This window comes from Cervus elaphus, chromosome 33 (assembly GCF_910594005.1).
Source record: "Cervus elaphus chromosome 33, mCerEla1.1, whole genome shotgun sequence".
Classification (NCBI taxonomy): domain Eukaryota; kingdom Metazoa; phylum Chordata; class Mammalia; order Artiodactyla; family Cervidae; genus Cervus; species Cervus elaphus.
In genome coordinates, this window is record NC_057847.1 from 39,862,345 (window position 1) to 39,884,916 (window position 22,572).

General features: G+C 43.1%; 1 protein-coding gene across 11 annotated transcripts in view; it reads right to left on the minus strand.

Moving 5' to 3' along the window:
- Positions 1 to 22,572, minus strand: part of TANC1 (tetratricopeptide repeat, ankyrin repeat and coiled-coil containing 1) — a 241,903-nt gene that overhangs the window by 63,870 nt on the left and 155,461 nt on the right. For 7 of the 11 annotated variants that reach the window (XM_043894131.1, XM_043894130.1, XM_043894128.1 and 4 more), the window contains 2 exons: positions 13,153 to 13,283; positions 11,943 to 12,129 (listed from right to left, as the gene is read on the minus strand). The exons of 1 other annotated variant lie outside the window; for it this stretch is intronic. In XM_043894131.1, coding sequence (XP_043750066.1) covers positions 11,943 to 12,129; positions 13,153 to 13,283 — 318 coding nt within the window. Of the gene's footprint in view, positions 1 to 4,102; positions 4,279 to 11,942; positions 12,130 to 13,152; positions 13,284 to 22,572 lie in introns of those variants that run through there. 3 more of the 11 variants (XM_043894129.1, XM_043894127.1, XM_043894133.1) reach the window with 2 other exon arrangements.

The window sequence follows — 22,572 nt, forward strand, 5'->3', positions numbered from 1 at the left end:
GTATGACTCTTTCCATCCTAAAAATGCAGGTGGTGCTAGTAATAACAGTAGTGAGAATCTACTGAAGGTTACTGTATATCAGGGATTGTGCTAAGGGTTTCATAGGATTACCTTAATTTATTAATGCTATTGCCTCAATCGTCATTAGTTACTAATGATAATCTCTTAATAAGCTATGATTGTGTCACAAACTTTCATTTTGAAGTCCAATGCTCAGGACTCAAAATGCTTTTCCTGAAGGCATGTTGTAATTAGCCAGGTTCCAAGACAACCCCAACATCTAAGTTACAGTTCCAGGGTAGGGGTGACTGATCTGGTTTTTAGGTTGTGGTTGGTTTATCTGAGGGATCATATTCCTAGGGTGAAAAACAAGGTCCAAATGATGTTCTTCTTCATTTGCTCTCCCTGAGTGCCATGCACTTCTGAATCAAACCTCTATCTCAGACCTCAAGCAGTGGGAACAGGGACTCCTCACTCCATGTTACAAATGACAGCACTGGAAGCAGGACTTCAGGGGCCCCAGCAGCAGCCAGGCAGGGGCAGTCTGGTCAGGGCCTGTGCACTGCAGGGACAGGCTGAAGACCCAGTTCCGTCAGCTCGGCCACAAGTTCCCGGGCCCTGACCAGCGGCATCACTCAGGTCAGGGGGAGGGAGGGGAGTGCGGGCGGGGGCGAGGCGAGGAGGAGAAAGGTCCCCTCCCTCCATTGAGTATGCTGGGAAGAAAGGTCCTAGATGGGGCTGCAATTTCAAAAGGAGAATATTACATAAATTTATGTTTGTAAGTAGAAGACTCTCCCACTGCCCTTATGAAGTTCACCTAAGAGATGCATTCCAGCGTCCACCTTCAGCCCTGGTGAAAGGCAGGCAGGTGAGACCCTCTGAAGCCAGGCCCCTCCCACAAAGATGCTCCACTAAGACTGCCCCACTTCACAACCTTCTTCCCGGGGATCCCAGGTCAGGCTACTAGCTGGAAGCCCAGGCAGTGAACTTTCATCTTGGTTCAGATATGATGAAGCACTGAAATAGATCCAGGAGGGGCACACAAAGGCTCCAGTTTCCCCATCCAACCTAAGAAGCACAACAAATAGGACAACCCCACAGCCTCCAAGAAAGGGAAAGCAGGTCTTAAAACAAATGACCTGCTACTCAAAAATACCTATTCTTCCAGGCTAACAGGAATATACTCCTGATTAAGTTAACACAGTCACCCTCGAGTTGACCACACAGGGCAATATCCTAAATATGATGATTAAAATAAAATACTCTGAAAAATAAGGGCTGTTTGACATTTTCCAGAGCCTGGATAATCTTGAAAAGTCCCTTAACAACTGAAAAATTCTATCGTCTTCTTCCTTCAACTAGTACAGATGCCAAGAAAGTGCAAGTGTTAGTCACTCAGTTGAGTCCAACTCTGTGAGACCCCATGGTCGCCAGGCTCCTCTGTCCATGGAACTCTCCAGGCAAGAATACTGGAGTGGGTTGCCACGTTCTTCTCCAGGGAATCTTCCTGACCCAGGGATTGAACCCAGGTTCTCCTGTATTGCAGGCGGATTCTTTACCATCTGAGCCACGAGCGAAGCCCAGTATAGATGCCAGTGTTTGTCAATTAAGTCTTGCCACTTTCACCATCACTCAGGCTGGGTCTCAGTCACTCTGCAAATAGGCAGGATTCTGTGAAACGAGTGACTTATTAGGCGTTATGGTTTATCAAGCTAAGAGGTTAGGCTGTGCCTTGTAAGTTAGTATTAAATTAGGTTTGCTCATTTACTCACGTGTGATGCTACTTCTAACTCTCCATGTAACCTGAAAACTCCCTTGAGGCAGGGACAGTGGGTCATCTTCCTCAGAAGTAACAGCACATTTACCCAGACCTACTCATGCACAGGGCTGTACCACCTCCAAAGCACTTTCAAATCATGTTAAGACACATACATGATCACCACAACACGTGAGAAGACGTGGAAAGGCTGAGAACCATTAACACTACTTTATAGATATGGAAACACACTGGGGAAAAACTAACCAAACTCACACACACACAGGTTAGTGGTACTTCCATTACCTTCTGACTGCACACACACAAAACTCCCTTTGCCTCGCACGGTTCTCATCATGTAAAAGGAGTTGTGTAAAAGTATCTGTGGGTATATTGTAAAGTAATAAGCCTCCAAGTAAAATAAATAAGTTAACTTTAAAAAAGAAGTATCTGTGGCTAAAAAGTATTTTGCAGTTCATGAAACCTGCCTTGTTAAAAATAGCCCCTGGGCAGCAGCTAGTGGAGAAAGGTCAGTCATGAGGGAGCCAGGAGAGAGTGTCAGGGCTGCCTGGGAGGTGGGGGAAGCAGAGACAAGGACCCACTTGGTCATTAAACATTGTGCTCTATATGGCACTTCAATAACGCAATTCCTTCCTTCTCCTTCCCAGCCTTCCTCTCATCCCCTCTTTGCCTATAGAAGGTTCTTTCTACGTTAATGTTCACTTAAAATAGAATTTTAAAAAATAAACAGTAAAGTTCAGGGTCCAAAAAGTAGTTTGGTGGGATCTAAATCAAGATGTAGGTTTAAAAGAACACCAGGAAATAATCTGACTATGGCACCAGTCCAGAATTGTTTAGGAACTAAGGGCCATTGGTATCAAACGTATACATAGGCAGAGTTGAATTCTTCTTTCTCTGAGCTCTGGAAAAGACAAGAGGTGAAAAATGCAAAGGGGCATGGGTTCAAACTCTGGCTTCTCAACTTTTTAAGAACCCACAAGAGGCTATCTCTCTGGGTCTGCTACTAGGAATGGGCACGTTTTTGTCTTTACTTTCCAGACATAATCTTGTATGTTTGTGTTTCTCTCTTTACACTGGCTACAAGTCCTGAGTAAAACTTTCTGCCCACTTTAAAGCAAAATTAATAAAATCTTATCAACCTGACTCCTGACTTCATCTTTTCTCTCACTTTTTCCCCAACTCATGTTGCAGTTGTTAGTCGCTAAACTGTGTCCAATTCTTTGCAACCCCATGGATTGTGTAGCCCGCCAGGCTCCTCTGTCCCTGGGATTTTCCAGGTAAGAATACTGGAGCCGGTTGCCATTTCCTCCTCCTGGGGATCTTCCCGACACAGGGATTGAAACCTGCATCTCTTGCCTTGGCAGGAGAAGTGTTTACTGCTGAGTCACCGGGGAAGCCCTCCTCCACCCATACCTTCTTTGAAAAAGAAAAATCTCGATTTAGTAAATGCCTATGAGCATTTCAAATCCACTAGGGAGGAATGGAATATAAATAAATAAGCATCCCTAGGAAATAAGAACAACAATAGTGGCTAACATGAATATTATAATAGTGCTTACGGTCACAGGCCCTGTTCTAAACTTCCATCATATCTCACTCAGTACTTCTAACAGTCCCATGGGCAAGAAAGCCCCGGAACACCTGAAGCCTCACTGGGCTCCAGAATGATGCTCTGCACTGCTCCAATCACAGGATTAGAAAAGCTTGTGAACACATCCCACATACATGTATTTACAAATTATGTTCATGGACTACACTAATTTATTATAATATGAAACATACACAAAAACATCATTTTGAAAAGATTATTAAACACCCCCAAATTGAAAAAAAAAATTTAAGCATCCCATAGATTGTCCTGCACTCTCCATTTTCAAAGCCAGGGATCTATGAAGAGAGCCCTTTGTCTCTCTGTAGGTGGTAGAGAAAAATCAGATAGAAGGGCACATGTCAGGTGCCTCCTATATCATGAGAATGCTGTCCTCCCCATTCAACTGAAGAAAAATAAAATACCACTAACAAAACCCAGACAAACATCTTTCAACTTCTATATTCAGTTTAATGGTTAAGAGGAAGAGTTTAAAAGTTAAAATAAGGGACCAGTAAATTGAAGATGAAACAAAAAAGAAAGTGATTGCTTGCTTATGAAAGTCAGAGAAGAGAAGAAGTGAATAAAAAAGGAAAATCCAGCTAGTGCAGACACCGCCTTCTTGGACCCACCCGGATGAAGATCACTAGCAACTCTGGGAGGGGAACACTGTCTAACCGAGATCAAAATCAGGGAAAGATCAAGGTGACAGGTCCAAGAAGCCACAAGCCCACTACCTGGAGCTCTGGACCCAAAAGCCGCTTGCCCTCCTCTGCTGTGCACTCACACCACGCACGCTCAGGCTGCCAGGCCACACACTTCATTTCCCCAGGAGACACCAGGGAAGACTGCAAGGATGAACCCAGTCTGCAGGAAACCTCCAGAAATGCCAGCCGGTGCCTCTCCCTCCGCCCCGCCCACACACTAACAAACCACAGGAACAAAGTCTGGGGCTCGTCCGCCTGGGTGACGTTCTCACCTCCCGCAGCCCGGCAGGCACAGCTTCCAGTGAAGACACTCGGGCTGATGGTGCTCACCTGGCAGGATGCAGGGAGGGGGCCCTGAGTTACCTCTGGCTCCACGGGGCTTTCTGGCTTCTCCTCCCACCACGCTGCCTGGACAGCAGCACAAGGCTCCCCTGGACAGCCCTGTGGAACCGCCGAGGGTCCTGTGACGGGCAGATCTCTGCCCCAAGTCTCCGGCTCAGCGCCCACCGCGTTGCACAAGGCGCTCTGCTGTGCCAGGCGGCTAGGCCGGGACTCGAGTCATAGCCACGTGGTCCCAGCAGGGCTCAGCCGGCCTCTGAGGCAGAGACACCTGAAGGGGCAGCTGGGGCAGGGCGCAGGGGAGGGCAGGCAGGCCACACCGGCCAGCCTCAGCCTCGCCCCGCTGGCTCCAGACTCTGTCTGAAAGGGCGGGTAGCAGCCTCCAGAAAGAAGCCTGCAGACTCGAACAACATGAAGTTTTCCGGCAACAGCACACGTCACTGTGCACTAGTACAGCTCACAGACCCTCAGCACTGAAGGCCTAGACAACGGAACTTCTCATTGAGTCCACTGACGCCACAGAGTTCCAGACCCTTCCAGGAAAGAGCATAAGGCACTCACGTTCAGCGGTTGGTATTATCCACGGGAAACACCTCCCTTGGAGAGCACTGCCCTGTCTTACACCCTTTGCAGCAGTTGACAGCTTGCCCAGGTCTCCAACGGCAGGAGACCATTCTGTCATTCCACAGGGAGACAAGTTTTAAAGCAGATGCTGTAACTATCTCTATCGTCCCAGCACTCAACAAATGTGCTCCTGGTATGCAGTTGGTGTCCATAAATGCTTCAGACAAAACAGCCTGGGAACTCCCACCATGGTCTGAACTCAAGTACGGCGGGCGCTTTGCTGATTCACATCACCACCAAGGACTTCTTTCCCATTAAGGGCCTTACTGAATAATATATGTAAAGGCAAATTTTCCTCCTTCACCCAAGAGATTAAAAAGCTTCTATAATTAAGGATGATTTTTTAAATTGCAGGCAGTGTAGCAAAATGAATATTAACACAGATTTGAAACACTCTAAATAGTTATTACCAAATCAATTTCAAAGCAGGGCAATACAGGTGTCAACAAAGCAGTATTAGCATAAAATCAAAAGGGCAGGATTGACAACAAGTTAAAAATGAAAATAAAGTACAATTAATTCCTCTTTGTGTGCCTCTTTCTGCATCTGATCACCTCCCCTGGGACACAAAGTTCAGAAAATGAAAGGTCTAACACTTCCTCTGGCACTACTTTCATTTTACAAGCCTAGGAGAGCAGAGAAGAGAGATGCAGGAAGATAAAAGTCAGCCCACAGTCACTTTTCTTTATGTCCTAAGCAACTGGGCAGAAAAACAAATATTATCAAACTCTAGCAAGGATCAGCAGGATCATAATCAACTATCGGTATTTCACCACAAGCCACTTGTGCAGGAGCAATGTTTCTGTGAGGATATTCCCCTGCCTAAATGTATACCTGCCTCCCCACTTCAAAGAGAGCAGGGGAGGAACAAATGCAAGCGCCCTCCCCCACCCCCGAGAGAGAGGGGAAAGGCAGAGTCTGAGTTCTTGCTTCACCCTTTTCAAATACTGAGCATTTAATCATCCTGAAAGCTATCTGGCCTGGTGGAATGTGGTGGCTCAGTTGTTGGGGAGCAGGGCAGGAGGTGGGGAGATGGTGGGGTGAGAGGTGAGACACGAGGTCAGGCCATCTTCCACGTGGAATGCCCTCCTCTCCCCTCCCTTCATAGGGCTGTTCTAACACCAGCTCTCAACAAATCCAACACACCACCAAAGTCATCTGGAGATTGTAAGTGTCAGCAGGTAGAAGCAGATGGCAGAGAAAGCAAATGGAAGGAATGGTTAACCTCTAAAGGCCTCTCTCTCTGCCAGGATGTTTTAAATGGCTACCTGGAAATCCTCCTGGGCACCTCTATCATTAATGGATAGGAAGGATTTATTAACATTTTAAAACTTGATAGGAAAACTGAGTTTTGTGTCTTTCTCTTCATCCAATACCCATCCTCTTTCTTTTGAAATAAATGGCCCATTTCTTTGAAATAAATACAAACATAAAATACTGATCATATGAAATACATAAAAATCAAACAATATCTTTGAAGCAAATAGAGCTTTTCAGTGACTTTTTAAAATCAGATTGGTTTTTACACATATTCGAATGACTACACATACCGGTATATTATGCTTTATTGCATTTTGCAAAAACTGGTGTTTTTCAAATTGAAGCTGTGTGGTAACCCTGCATCGAGTAAATCCAAGCATGCCCTTTTTCCAACAGCATGTGCTCACTTTGAATCTCTGAGTCACAGTTTGGTAACTCAAAATATTTCAAACCCTCTACCAGCAAAAAAAGATAACTCGCTGAAGGCACGGGTGATGGTCAGCATTTTTTAAGAATAAGGTATCTTTTAATAAAAGTATGTAACTTTTCTTAAGTACAATGCTATTGCACACTTAACAGACTGTGGTACAGTGTAAACAACTTTTACACTCATTACGAAACCAAAAAGAGTTCTGTGACTTGTTTTATTGCAACATTCACTCTACTATGGCAGATTGGAATCAAGCCTGCAATATTCCTAAGGTCAGCCCGTACCTCACTTTTTTCTCAGCTGGGGATCATAATCTATGACTTTCCATTTGTAACACTTGGAAGCCGGTTATATTCAAGAGAGTGTCACTAAGAAAAAATGTTCTTACAGTCATGGAGGAAATACCTTTAAAAGCAACTTCTTTATAAAGTCTTCCTTTTCAAAGCAAGTAATTGAAAAGCTGCTTCAAGTGAATGAGTACAGCTGGTGTCACATTTAGAGGTTCTCACATTGCAGATTTAAAAATCAGACACTAACTTCTAGGTAATATCAATAATTTCAATATGTTAAGAATAAGGAATTTACCTTAGGGACAAAAAAAAAAAGACATTGTAGGGAATTCAGTTAATCTCATCTAGCTTAGACAGTATTTCTACATGACAGAATTATTAAGCTTCTAAAGAAGTTTATGTTGGGAGAACTTGGAGCTCCTGAAATAGGATAAAGTGAAACTGCACAACACAATGAAGGTGGAGTAGGAGGTGGTGAGGGTTCTGCTAAGCCTTCGCTCCACAGTTTGCTGCTGTTTAGTTGCTAAGTCATGTCCCACTCTTTTGCAAACATGGACTACAGCCTGCCAGGGCTCCTCCGTCCATGGGATTTCCCAGGCACGAATACTGGAGTGGGTTGCCATTTCCCTCTCTAGGGGATCTAAGAGACTGGAGATGATGTTTTTAAGCCACTAAGTTGCGTCTGACTCTTTGCGACCCCATGGACTGCAACATGCCAAGCTTCCCTGTTCTTCACCAACAATCTCCTGGAGTTGGCTCAAACTCATGTCCATTGAGTTGGTGATGCCATCCAACCATCTCATCCTCTGTCATCCCCTTCTCCTCCTGCCCTCAATCTTTCCCAGCATTAGGGTCTCTTCCAGGAGATAGGAAGGGGTCCAATCAACTCCTCTACTGGTCAATAGCTTGCCCTTTCTCCTACTTAGCAGTTCCAAAAAGAAATTCTCATCTGCAATATATCAAAACCAGTAGAAACAGAACCAGGCCGGGCACCCTGTGCCAGCCTGAGAAGGCTGTCTGGGCATGTGGGAACACAAGCCTCCCTTCACAGCATCTGTTGGTCAAAAATATTTAGACTGAATAGTATCAGCATGACTGAAGTTGGCTTAAATAAGGGGGAGGTTGAGGGGGAGGTTTGGGAATTTTTAAGGATGGCTTAGCACTGTTAGAAGTTTCCTCTAAATAAACTGTGCTAATACTATACATGGAACTCAGGTCTGAGCCCTGGATGGGAGCCTACAACTTCCGCAAAGCTTGTAATGCCGCGACAGCTGTGCACTCTTTACGCCAGCCCACCCCCAGGCCTTTGCTATTCTAGCCTGAGCTCCATAGGTTGAGGAGTCTTAAACAACTTCAAATGGAAGATTAAGTGGAAAGCCTCTTCCGCCCTTCTCCAGGCCCCGTGTAACTTGGAACATGAATCTTAACCAGCCTGTTTGACAAGCAGCTGCCAGGCCTCCCAAAGCAGGAAGCCAAGATATCTCGCCTTCATCTCTGCCCACTGGGATCGCTGTGTTCTTGAATATTTCACTCTGTTGAACAGTTAAGATGCCCAAAAGGTTGTCATTCCCAGGCTACACCTTATAAAGACAGACATGTTCTTCACGCTCCACCCCCAGCAATCACCAAACCACAACTGAGTCACAGATGCCTGCTGCCCAGAGAGGCGACAGAACCTGCATACCCTGTTATCAATTCAGGAGGAAGCTGTTTTCTCCTCTGGCCCAACCACGCCCACCTTTTCAAAGAGCTGTGGCTAGGTCTGCTGGAGAGGAAAGGCTTTTTTTCCCTTCTCCTCCCTATCACACCTCCAATGTGTCCCTTGGCAGCAGGTTCTAATTCTGCAGGTCTGAAGGAGAGAGAACAGAGGAACATTGTCACCAGCACAGTATTTCTCCCTCTCGGCCACCTACGGGCCTGGCTTCCTAAAGGAGCTCAGGGAACCAGGCAGGAAGCCAAACTCCCGGAGCAGGAGGTCTTCGCTGAAAGAAGGACTTAGGCACCACCTCCCACTTCCTCCCACTTTCATCTCAATCGTCAGCATTTTTCACGTTCAGCTGAGTTAAGAGAACATGTTGACTTTAGGCAAGGAATGAAAGACATCCTCAATGATATGAAATGAGTTGCTTAACGACAAGACACAACTTACAGTACAGATGGCGTGAAAAGACGATGCCGACTTGGAATGGGAATCCCACGCAGCTTCTTTACAAACCAACTAAACCATTCCCTCCTTCAATGAAACTTGACAGCAGCCATAATTCTCTTTCTTTAATTTCTCATTCCCAACACCATGCTAGGAGCCCAGTAGACAGCAGGAATAAGATAGATGAGACCCCCTAACCATGTGGAAAGTGAAAGTCACTCAATCATATCTGACTTTTTGTGACCCCATGGACTGTATGGTCCATGGAACTCTCCAGGCAAGAATACTGGAGATAACAGTAAATAAGAAAACACGAATAAGTAAACTGAAAATATTGAGATACAATGGACAGCACATTATAAGGGCACTAACCATTCTGGGTTCAGCAGGGACTGTATTAAATCAAGTACTAATTGAGAGCCTTGCTATTCCTGCAGTTCACTCACTCAATTATAATACAAAAAACAAACCAGCAACTTTTCCCTCTTTAGGACACCTTTAAAATTGCAGCAACATCTCTTAATGAGAAACAGACAGAGGCAGAGAATGAACGTGGGTAGTTTTCTGTCACTGAAAAGTTTTCTGTCAAAACAAGAAACTGGCTTGGTTATAATCAGAGGCTGCGATGTCAATGCCACAATACAGAATGAAGAGAAAAAACTATTAAAAAAATAAAAATAAAAAACTAGGGCTTCTCTGGTGGTGCAGAGGATAAGAATGCCTGCCAACGCAGAGAAAACAGGTTCAATCTCTGGTCTGGGAAGATTCCACATGCTGTGAAGCAACTAAACCCACACACCACAACTACTGAACCTGCGCTTTAGAGCCTGCAAGTCGCAGCTACCGAGCCTGCGAGCCCAGAGCCTATGCTCCGCGACAAGAGAAACCACAATGAGAAGCCTGCACACCACAATGAAGAGCAGCCCCCAATCACCACAACTAGAGAAAGCCTATGTGTAGCAATGAAGACCCAGAACAGTCAAAAATAAATAAGTTTTTTAAAAGACCTGTAGCACTGGCCAATTTCCTGAAAGACGACAAACTCTGAGGAGGAAAGGGTATTGCAGAAGAGCTAAGAACACTGTAAAGAAAGTCATCTGGCTATCACAGAATCAGTACCAGAGATCCATCAATGGTGGACACTTCAGAGACAGATGGGACATGAAAACAGAAGTAACACTGGGAAAAACTTGTTAGACAAAATAGCAGGTGGGGAAGCAGAGTTAAAAGAGAAAAGGGAATTGGAAGAATAAGCTCACTGGAAGGGCTTGAGGTGGAGTGAAGAGAATTCCGACCTGCTACAAAAACCAGTCACATGAAACTTCCAGAACGAGCTAGTCTGCAGAGACAGAAAGTAGATTACCCAGTGAGCAGGTCTGGTGTATGCAGGGAAACGAGGTGTGACTTCTAAGGGTGCAGAGTTTCTTTTTGAAGTGGTAAAAATATTCCCAAAATCAGATCGTGGTGATAGTTGCACAATTCTGAATAAACACAAGCTACTCAAAGGTTTAAATGGATGAGTTAATTATATCTCAATGAGACAATGAAAAATGAAACAAAAACCCACTGAAAATCCTGATCCAAGAGATAACTGAGGGAACAGGCTTGCCTTCCTCTTGCTTCAGGGCCCCTCACAAGAGCTGTTACAAGGGCAACATCGAGAATGCCATGACCCCACCCAGGTAGCTCACGTATCTTCTGAGGCAATCTCCAAAATACAAACTGGATGAACCTGCAGTTTGGTTTTTCAAATTACACATGAAAGAAATTACAGGTGACTGAAGAAAACCAAGAGCTTAAATGCCACTGCATTTGGTTACATATTAACGTGGAAGGAAGCGGGGTTCATTCCAATAATAAAACATAACATATCCCTCAAAAACACGTGCATCGCTCAGCAGCAGGGAAAAGGCTGAGCTGCAGGAAGGCATCAGTGTCAGACAGCAGCATGGCTTGAGAGCATAGGAAGCCGGAACAGCCCACCCCCAAGGCACCAGGCTGCAGACCAGGACACACCGCCACCCAGGCCCAGCTGCAGAAATGCAAACGCGTTCCTTCTGGGATGGGAGGTAAAAACAAGGGCTCTTAAATCCCCTGGTTGATTCTATTGTGCACCTGGGATTAAGAAACTACTGAACTCATCAGAAGACTCATTTATGATTTCCTCAAAAGAAGTATGCAAATAACTCAACTAAACATTCGTGTCACCTAGCCAACCAGTGTAAGAGTCACAACTATACTCTGCGTCTCCAGACAATCTGTTCAGGATATCCACAAGTACTTTGCAGGCATGGGTGTGGGGGTGGGGGCGGTGGACTTAGAAGCTCCAGGCCTTCAGACAGTGGTCAGATGCCATTAGAAGAAACGAAAGAATGAATACCTAGACATAAGTGGGGAGATCAGTGACCTTGAGATCTGGCTGGGAAGACTTCTCAATATGCAGGGACTTCATGGTCCCGTGGTGTGTCCTACACAAACCCAATACCCATCAAGTGGATTAGTGACAAGGGAAAATTTTTATAATGTCACAGGCCAGACATGATGTGGAAAATTTTTTACCATATGAGTCCAGGGTTATCAAATAAACACCAAGGAATATAAAAGCCAATGCTTCAACCGCTCAGCTGTCCGTGGAACCAGTGCTATCTGCAAAGGACAGGGCAGTCCGGGCAGGCTGACCGTCACAGACTGCACACGCTAACACCCTCTTAAGAAGAGCCTGGAGAATGCTCTGGCTGAAATGCATGGAGCCATCACATGACTGAGCAGTGAGCGTCTTACCTATAATTCCACTGTCCTTGCTTTCCAGGGTGGAACTAGGGCTGCTAATGGTCTCACAGGGACTTTTGTTGGCTGCCGTCTTGCTGACACAGCTATTCAAGGTTGAGCAGGGGCTATCGGTGCTAGGAGAGGCGGTGCTGCTTGTAAGAGTGGAGCAAGGGCTGATGCCTTGGCTCAGAGCTGTGCACTGCAAGATGAACGGAAGGAGGAGTTAGCGCGTCTACATACCCCTTTGTAGCTTCATGGTTTTAGCATCAAAAACAAACAGGAAAATGGAAAACAGGTTTTCTTTTTTACAATCCAGGGATCTTAATATATACAGTCTTCCAAAATTTAAAAGAGAGATCTCCCTAGTTCTGTTCGCCTTTCTGTGATCTTTTTTCTTAAGAGGGCAGTCTTGGAAATAATTTAGTGGGAATGCACATTTGTAAAGCAGAAACAGCAAACAGGCAGACTTCCTTTCATTTAAACTCTGCAGAAGACAAATGGGTTCTTTGACCTCTGTGTGGAAAATCTGGGAACTCTGTTTCTGTAATGTTTCACGAGCACGGCAACCTGATTCAATTTTTGGAAGATTTATGGGCTCTGCGATCCAGGGAAGGAGACTGGTGGCCACTGCGATCTCAATCAATGCCTGATGCCCTCGCAGAGACCCTCAAGGGGCAGAGGCTCTGGCCTCTCATTGCTATTCAGAGGTACACTTCTCATCTCGGATGTGGCAGGCTGCTGTTCCCTAGGAAGGGGAGTGCTCTTCCAAAGATGAACCTTTTGATCTTATTTTATTTTGTCTCCATTCATCTCCTATAAATCTTTTCCTCACCCCACTGACCCTCCAAAGTCTCAACCAATAAAAAAAAAAAAAAGCACAGGGAAGTGCATACCAAAGCAGCCGGATGAAAAGAATGGTGCTATAAAGATAAAAGTAGTATCATTCCTAAGGAATTCTCTCGGCCACTTCATTTAGTTACTCTCCTCTGGGTGGTGACCAGAAGGTTAATGTGGACATTTTTATAAGGTCTGCACCCTCTGCTTCTCCCCACCCCCAGTACAAAGGATCACAAACAAACTGTTGAAATGAATTTCAATACACAATGGCCCAGACTCATCTGGTCTGAACAACAACTTCCCCACTCAGGGAGGAGGCAAGACAATTATGCCGTCATTCATCCTCTGAGCAGATAAGACATGCAGTGTCTTCCTTGGGCATTACCATGGTTTCATTTTTTTCTTCAATGGTTATGTGTGTGGCACTTGGGATCCCTTCTCCCAGTAAAAATCCCAGCCTTGTCAACAGTTCTTGAGCTGCCGGCGAACAGCTCGGTTCATTATCGGCCTTTGCTTCTGGAACAAAGAAAGAAAACAATGAAGACACCCCTCTCAGGAATTTCAGTATTGCATCTGGAGGACTTGGCATTACAGCTGCTTGTCTGGTGCTTTTGTGTATTTCTATAAAATGCACAACGTTTGACAGTGCTGCCTGTCCCCTAGCAATACATTCTAATTAAGAGACTGTGACAGGTTAAGAAAACAGTAAAAGGGAAAAACCAAATGCACAGGGTGAAATTGTTGACCTGAATCCAAAGGTACAGTATCATTATCTGATAGCAAGTCCTACTTCCATGTCATGAGAAATGGGTACCTGAGACACCAAAGGCAGAAAAAGGCCTACTCTGCATCTTATTCTTGAAGGGCACCATGTGTCCAATGCCCACAGAAGGCTGAAATAAAGTAAAATCCAAGTGGCATGCTGGCAGAGTCACTTGGATGCTGGGGGAAAACTGAAATGCCAGCTCTCATTAAACAAGGCAAGGGCACAACCATGCCAGTGGAAACTTCCTGAGCACAATCCATGGGAGTGAAAGTCAAAACCAGGATTCAAACCCAAGGGTCAGCCATCAGGGATCCATGCTGAAACAAAGATCTTAAGTCCCAGTAAACTGTGTCCCAAGAGACAGGACCCAGTAATACACCCTGCTGTCCACGAGGAGACGTAGAAAAACTGGATGTGCTTTCAGCACACTCCATAGTAATGCTGGAAGCATGTTCCACGTGACAGTCACAGGGCATGTTTGGAAGCCATGCCTTCCTCTGGTCTCCTTAAGGTTGGTCATCGTGCTTTGTGCACTCAAGAGAATCTTATTGTTGGATTTAAGTGTTGAGCTGTAGGTTAATCTTGTATCCAAACTCTAAGGGAACTTAATTATGGTTGACAAAATGATGTTCACTTCATTCTAACACCTCTCTTACAGATTTAAGCCAGCTCAGCTTCCATCAGGGAATGAAATAATGTATAAAGGAACCGTCCTTACACAGTTAGAACTTAAGAACAGCAAGCAACCTGCAATAGTCATTCATCTTCATGTTTTGTTGTTTTTTGTTAATTGTCTAGGTACCTAGATCCATACATTCATGAACCAATGTTCCCTGGATGTGGAAATCTGCAGATAATGGGTAATAGATTATAGAAACATAAAATGAGGAAAAACCAAATCTGAGATATTACCTTTGACATACAGTATCATCACCAGAGTTCAATGCTAACTCTGCCTTTGGCAAGAAAATTCAAAAGACAATATAAGCAGAGCTGAGAAAGACCATCTTTATTATCCTCACCCACAATATCAGTTTTGCAAAGTCATGCTTGCAAGATGGCAGCTACAAGGGGAGTTAAATCAGCTGTATCCTCAAGGAAGGAAAAGTACCCCTGCCCTTGCCTGCTCTCAAAAGCTCCCAATGTTTAGGGTGAGAACAGCTGTTTCCCAGCCTGGATGTTTTTCAGTTGCTCTAGCATACTGCAGGGGTAAAATTAACCAAGACTTGATTGTTGTGGGTTGAAAGAGCCCTGATGTTTCTGGATCATTTGAGATAAACTCTTAACATGAAAGAGCAGTGGCGCCAAGCCAATGACAGGGGTAAGGGAGCCACCCCAGGGCGGGCCAACCACACCCTCAAAGCCACCCTACAGAAGGTTCCTTCCCACCACAGATCTCCAACCACATTCTCACTCTTAAGATACATGGGCACCGGTGAAAGGAAAGCAGGAACCCAACCAAATCAGCAGAGTCCAGGCACACCCAAGGGCTGGACCACTTCAGAACAGGATCCGTGCCGCCCTCCTCACCCTTAGGCTCTAGCAGGGCAGCCACTTTATCTTAGGCGGCAGCTGGACTGGAGGGAGAACAGGATGCAGCTAGAAAGGGGAAGAAGTGGGTGAGGGGCCAGGATCCTCACTTCCCTCCTCCACACCCCCCTTTCTTTTCAAAACAATCTCTACACTGTGACCCAATTGTGACTTGCCCCAGAATGTCTACCTTCTGGTTCAACTTGAAACACTCTGAGGAAAGAGCCAGAAATGACTCCCAGTTGGCAGCTGCTGTCACAGAATTCACTCTGTTGACAAACAGGACCACAACTGTCAACTTTGAGACCAGCATCCTATGCAGGTCCTGCAGCAGGGTGGGTTAGGATAGCAGATTCACACCAGACTGTCAAGGTTTTCAGTTTAAGTGTGTGTGTGTGCACGCGTGCACACACAAATTCAAAGACAACTAGTCATCCAAACTATCCCCCTTCAGGCAAGTTGGGGAGCAGTGGCCATCACAGTTGCCCAGATACACAAAGGACATCCAAATTCATCATTAACTTGTTCTCTTAACTGTTCAACCTGAACTTTGTTGTTACCAAAGCTTCAAAACTCTACCCGGGTTTGGGATGAATGAACAAATGTTCTGTACTGTAGTTTTGGCATCCATTAAGACACTGCAATTTTCTTTCTTCCAAAAGCTTTCCAACTGTCTTTCCATCTTACTCTTTCTACTAAAATGTCATCCTAGCGACCTTCTCCTCAGACGTCCCCTTCAGTCTGAATTCCTTAATCCACATCAAGCTGTCTTCATCTTTCCTTCCCTAATGCACAGGGCCCTCTCTTGCTCAACTTTTCATTCTGGCAGGACTCCTGGGTGAAGTATGACACTGCCATTTTGGGGAAGATGAGCTGCCTGGGAACACACACTCATATACGTGACTATGAAATGGAAATGCATTTCTCCTTTCATCGTCAGGCACCAAATACTGAAATCTGAACAATCAGAAAGAATTTTCTTTGAGCTAATGATTCCAAAATGACTTCCACACCAAAATCCAAATGGGATACTCTAGATAGTCTATTTCCATTCATGTGGTTAATACTAAATCACTCATCAATTATGGGTTACTTTACCCAATACAAATGGGCTGAGGATTGGAGAGAAAGACCTCATCTCTTGGCAATGCTCTGCTATCTCATACATTTATTGGGTTGGCCAAAAAATTTGTTCAGGTTTTTCTGTAGCATCTTATGGAAAATCCAAACAAACTTTTTGGTCAACCCAATAAATATCCAACGCATTTGTGATGGCTGTAATCTGAAGCTGAGAGAGCAATCAGCCTCACGCTCCCTAGGATCCCATAAGTAAGCTGAGAGTGGTTGTCCTCCGATAATGTTCTCAGGCAATCCTTGCTTTCGAACCATTGTGGAATAATCATGTGGAGAAAAGCAAAGGCGATTTCTTCAATCACTCCCTGGCTCCTTCTAACTATTCACACTTATTGGATCACAGTTAGGGCACCAACATCCAAGTACGGTCACAAAGTGACTGTCTCCCCAGTTACCGCCATCCTAACTTCAAACCTGTGTGTGCCCCTTATAACCATCCCCTCACCCTCCCCACCACAGGCTCAGAGGAAAGGACTCCACACTAAAGCTATTCTGGACTCCTTACTGGGTGAGCCTCTCCAAACCTCAATTTCCTCATCATGGAAGTGGCCATCATCCACTTCTTTTTGATTGTGAAGTTCAAAACAAATATGAGAAACACCTAATAAACCAAATATCTTTGAAATAAGACACTGTATCAAAGGTGATCATTATTTCTACCAAATTTAACACCAAGAGCCCATTTTCTCACTATTATTACTTCACTTTCTGTTTTCATGTGCTGTGCTTAGTCGACTGCTCAGTCGTGTCCGACTCTTTGCAACCCCGTGGACTGCAGCCTGTCAGGCTCCTCTGTCTATGGGATTCTCCAGGCAAGAAAACTGGAGTGGGTGGCCATGCCCTCCTCCAGGGGATCTCCCTACCCAGGGATCGAACCCAGGTCTCCCACATTGCAGGCAAAGACTTTACCATAGGAGCCACCGGGGAAGCCCGTGGTTCCCTATTTATGTTTAATATGCGTATGTTTCTCTTACATAAAAATACTTTTCTATTTAGAATTTTTCCTGCCTTAATTTAACTGTTTCTGAATTCACTATCCCTTCAAAACAACAAATTACCTCCTTCGGCTGAGCATCAAACTGTTCCAACTTGGCCCACATCTACTGCTCATTTCCTATCTAATAGTTCCCTCTTCTTAAAGCCAGACTCTACTACAACTGCAGAGGTCCTTCAGGATTACCAATGATCATGCCACGAAGAGAAGCCATTTCTCCCCTCTCCTCCTCCTCAAACTCAACAGAGCACTGAGTGTTGTTGATGATGTCTCCCATTCACTAGCATGTAGCCTTGAAACCCTGACTTAACATCAGCTTCCAAGACAGTACTTCTGATCAAGTCTGTTAAGTGCCACACAGCCTTGACTGATGTTAAATCTCTGCCTCTACCTGTCCAGGACCTGCTTTGTGCTCAACTTGTTGCTGTCCTTGCCTTCTCCACAAAGCTTTTCCAGTTTCTTTCTGGTTGCTCCCTCCCCTAAGCCATCACCATTCCCTGCTCCTTGAATTTCCAAAAATATTATTTATAGAGGATCATCTATCTAGGCACCTGATCTGGTTCTGTCAATAACGGGTTTCTAGTCTGCAATATGAAAACATAGTTATCATGTTGTTGTTCAGTTGCTCAGTAGTGTCTGACTCTTTTCGACCTCATGGACTGCAGCATGCCAGGATTCCCTGTCCTTCCGGTGCTTGCTCAAACTCATGTCCATCGAGTTAGTGATGCCATCCAACCATTTCATCCTCTGTCGTCCCCTTCTCCTCCTGCCCTCAATCTTTCCCAGCATCAGGATCTTTTCTCATGAGTCAGTTCTTCACATCAGGTGGCCACAATACTGGAGATTCAGCTTCAGCATCAGGCCTTCCAGTGAATATTCAGGACTGGTTTCTTTTAGGATGGACTGGTTTGATCTTCTTGCAGTCCAAGGGACTCTCAGTCTTCTCAAGCACCACTGTTCAAAAGCATCAATTCTTCAGTACTCAGCCTTCTTTATGGTCCATCTCTCACATCCATACACGACTACTGTAAAAACCATAGCTTTGACCATATGGACCTTTGTTGGCAAAGTAATGTCTTTGCTTTTTAATATACTGTCTAGATTTGTCATAGCTTTTCTTCAAAGGAACAAGTGTCTTTTAATTTTATGGCTGCAGTCACCATCCACAGTGATTTTGGAGCCCAAGAAAATAAAGTCTGTCACTGTTTCCATTGTTTCCCCATCTATTTGCCATGAAGTGATGGAACCAGATGCCAAGATCTTAATTCTTTGAATGTTGAATTTTGAATCAGTGTGCATTCTTTCACTCTCCTCTTTTACCTTCTTCAAGGGTCCCTTTACTTCCTTTTCACTTTCTGCCATAAGAATGGTATCATCTGCATATCTAAGGTTATTGATATTTCTTCCAGCCATCTTGAATCCAGCTTGTGCTTCATCCGGCCCAGCATTTCACATGATGTACTCAGCATATAAGTTAAATAAGCAGGGTGACAATATACAGCTTTGATGTACAACTTTCCCAATTTGGAACCAGTCCGTTGTTCCAGGTCTGGTCCTAACTGTTGCTTCTTGACCTGCATACAGATTTCTCAAGAGGCAGGTAAGGTGGTCTGGAATTCCCATCTCTTTAAGAATTTTCCACAGTTTGTTGTGATCTACATAGTCAAAGGCTTTAGCATAGTCAATGAAGCAGCAGTAGATGTTTTTCTGGAATTCTCTTGCTTTTTCTATGATCCAATGGATGCTGGTGATTTGATCTCTGGTTCCTTTGCCTTTTCTAAATCCAGCTTGAACATCTGGAAGTTCTCAGCTCACGAACTGTTGAAGCCTAGCTTTTTTTTGAGCATGACCTTGCTAGCATGTGAAGTGAGTGCAACTACGCGACTAACATTCTTTGGGATTGCCCTTCTTCGGGATTGGAATGAAATCTGACCTTTTCCAGTCCTGTGGCCACTGCTGAGTTTTCCAAATCTGCTGGCATATTGAATACAGCACTTGAACAGCATCATCTTTTAGGACTTGAAATAGATCAGCTAGAATTCCATCACTTCCACTAGCTTTGTTCATAGTGATGCATCATAAGGCCCACTTGACTTTGCACTCCAGGATGTCTGGCTCTAGGTGAATGATCACACCATTGTGGTTATCCGGATCATTAAGATCTTTTTTTGTGCAGTTCTTCTGTATATTTTTGCCACCTTTTCTTAATAACTTCTGCTTCTTTTAATATTCGGATCATTAAGATCTTTTTTGTACAGTTCATCTGTATATTTCACCACCTCTTCTTCTGCTTCTAGATCCATACTGTTTCTGTTCTTTATTGTGTCCATCTTTGGCATGAAACGTTCCCTTGGTATCTCTAATTTTCCTAGAGAGACATTATCATATAAGTTATCTTTAAGTGTTTCATTTCATGCATCCCATACTGAAACTGTCACCAAATCTTACCATTTCCTCTTTCAAAATGTTTCCTGAATTAGCCTTTTTCTCTCTGGTTCTCATCCTCTTCAGTCTAGATAACAATTAGACTCTGAATCAATTTTCTCATCTATTTTTATTTTCTCCTTCTCTAAGCTGGTGGTTCTCAAATTTCTGGTGTCAGAGCTCACCTTTAAAAATTAAGGACTCCAAAGAGCTTAGGCTTATGTGGATTGTGTCTATTGATATTCATCATGTTAGAAATTAAAACTAGGAATTTAAAAATCTATGTTAGTCAATTTTAAGTTAAAAATCACATTAACAATATAACATTTTTAGAATAACAACCATATTTTCAGTTTAAAAAGTTACTTAAGAATGGCATTGTTTAACTTTTTGCAAATTCTTTTTAACATCTGATTTAGGAGAAGACAGTTGGATTCTAATGTCTATTTCTGCATTCACTCTGTTGCGATAGGTTCTTTGGGTTGAAGCATGTGAAGAACTGTGGCTTCAGAGGGCTTTGTCTTTGGGAAAGGGAGGAACCTCTCCAGTTAATTACAGATATTCTTCTTTGATACCGCCCCAAAACTTGACAAGTAGCAATTTCTTAAAGGTTAGTTCCAGTGTTGACTCTGAATCTGAATCAATGAACTTTCTGTACTCTGTTACAAGAAAATCCAATGGTTTGTTTTATGCTTCAAATGGATTTTACCCATGGAAGATTTTGTAACACCATGTATTGGGTCATTTGGAAAATACTGGTTTTGCAGCTCTTGCAAGTGTTGACACATTTTATTATACAACACCAAAATACCACATTCATTAACATCACCATAGATCTCAATAGAAAAATCCTGAGAAGCCATCACGCTCACTGTGACAGGTGCAAATTCCCCCAAACCTGATTTTCACTCAAAAGGTCAATTTTTATCATTCGCAACTAAACCCTGTCAGGTGGTTTATTTTTCACAGAAGTAACATGCTCATTTTGTTCCAATTCGAGAAAATATATGCAAAATACCCAATTTGGAGTAACTATGATTTGTCAGGAGTACTTTCAAGTAAAAATGATGTTCCCCCCCTTTTTTTTTGAATGGCTAGTTCAGCTTGCAATTCAATCAGACATCTGCTTTTCCTTCAGACAGCCATCATACTTCAGCACACAGTAGACACACTTTCTGCAGACTTCCAATTTCATCTCACCAGATAGTCAAAAGGTCAGGACTTAAAATTCATTATTTTGGGGGCTTCATCAAGGACATTTTTCAGTGAACTATTATTTCTGATGCAAGTGGGTGGTGGTTAAAAAAAGAAGAACAACCCATATGCAGCCCTAGCATAATAGCAGATGCCCCTACTCTGACATGTGCTAAGGCATTGGAAGTTTTACCAACAATTGCTCTTGCACCATCACAAATGTCAATGTAAAAGAAATGGAAATATCAAGTATTATTATGAAAAGAGCTGTGACTTCACAGACCCCTGCAAGGATCTTGGGGATGCCTAGAAGTCCATGTACCACACTTGCAGAGTCCTTAAATGTTCAATTGTACTAAATTCTCTTTCTTTAAAATAACAAATAAAATCATAATTGCACATACCCTCATCCTACTAACTGATCTCTCATCTTCCATTACTTGCTCAACTCCTTGGGGGTAAAAGAGATGTGGGTAAAAGAGATCCTCACCAATTCTATTTCTTTATCACATACTCACAGCTTACACTCATTCACTTGCCCAAGGCTCCTGAGATGGCCATATTAGGCACAGTAACTTTTTTTAATGGTCCATCTCCTTTTTCGACTTCCCTGTGTGTGTATGTGTGTGTGTATATATATATATTTTTTTTAATTGAAGTATAGTTGACTTACAATGTTTCAGGTGTGCAACAAGGTGATTCAGTTATGCAAATACACATATATTATTTTTGAAATTATTTTCCATTATAGGTTATTACAAGATATTGACTATAGTTCCCTATGCTATACAGTGAACCTTTGTTGCTTGTTGCATATCTATTTTTTAATTAGAAATCTAGCATTCTACTCATACTAAGTCAAACAAGTGGAATCAAAATGTCATAATTTTTTAGCTTAGGCAAAAATTCATAAGTTTTCTAAGATATATATAATACATATTTATACATATACAAAGTTTTTCTACTACACTTGATAAAGGCTTGAGAAAGAACATTTAAAAAAAAGAGATGGAGAAATTGAGAACATAAATTAAATGAAATGGTAGCAATGAATATGAAATAGAAAAAGTGAAACAAACTACATAAAAGTAAAAGATTATCATATAGTCCAGATGTTTTTAAATATGACTGCTCACTAGAAACATATCTGGAGCTCTGTAGAAAAAAAGTAATACCTGAGCATTTGTATTTTTCAAAAAATTTCAAGATAATTGTGACACACATCTGGATTTTTAAAAGTAATTACAGGTTTTTCTATTAGATCCTAGCTTTGGTGAGATAGAGGTCTATTGTTTTTCTGTTGACCAATCATGATACAATGGTATTAAGTAACAGTTACATCATCATAAAAGTAAAAAATGTTTTCACAATCAATAGCCAGACAAAAAATAAAAATAAAAAATAAAAGATAATTACAATTGCAAGCCATAATGGGAATATGACTAACTTAACAATATAAAATAATTATATACCATTTGGGGGGTGTCGAGCAAAGTGATGTAAGTGGAAGCACATATATGCACATGTTTTCATCCACCCACCACCCACTCAGTCTATGTCTTTTGGTTGGTGCATTTAATCCCTTTATATTTAAAGTAATTATCAATATGTATGATCCTATTACCATTTTCTTAATTATTTTGGGCTTACTTTCTGTAGGTCTTTTCCTTCTCTTGTGCTTTCCACCTAGAGAAGGTCCTTCAGCATTTGTTGTAAAGCTGATTTGGTGGTGTTGAATTCTCTTAACTTTTGCTTGTCTGGAA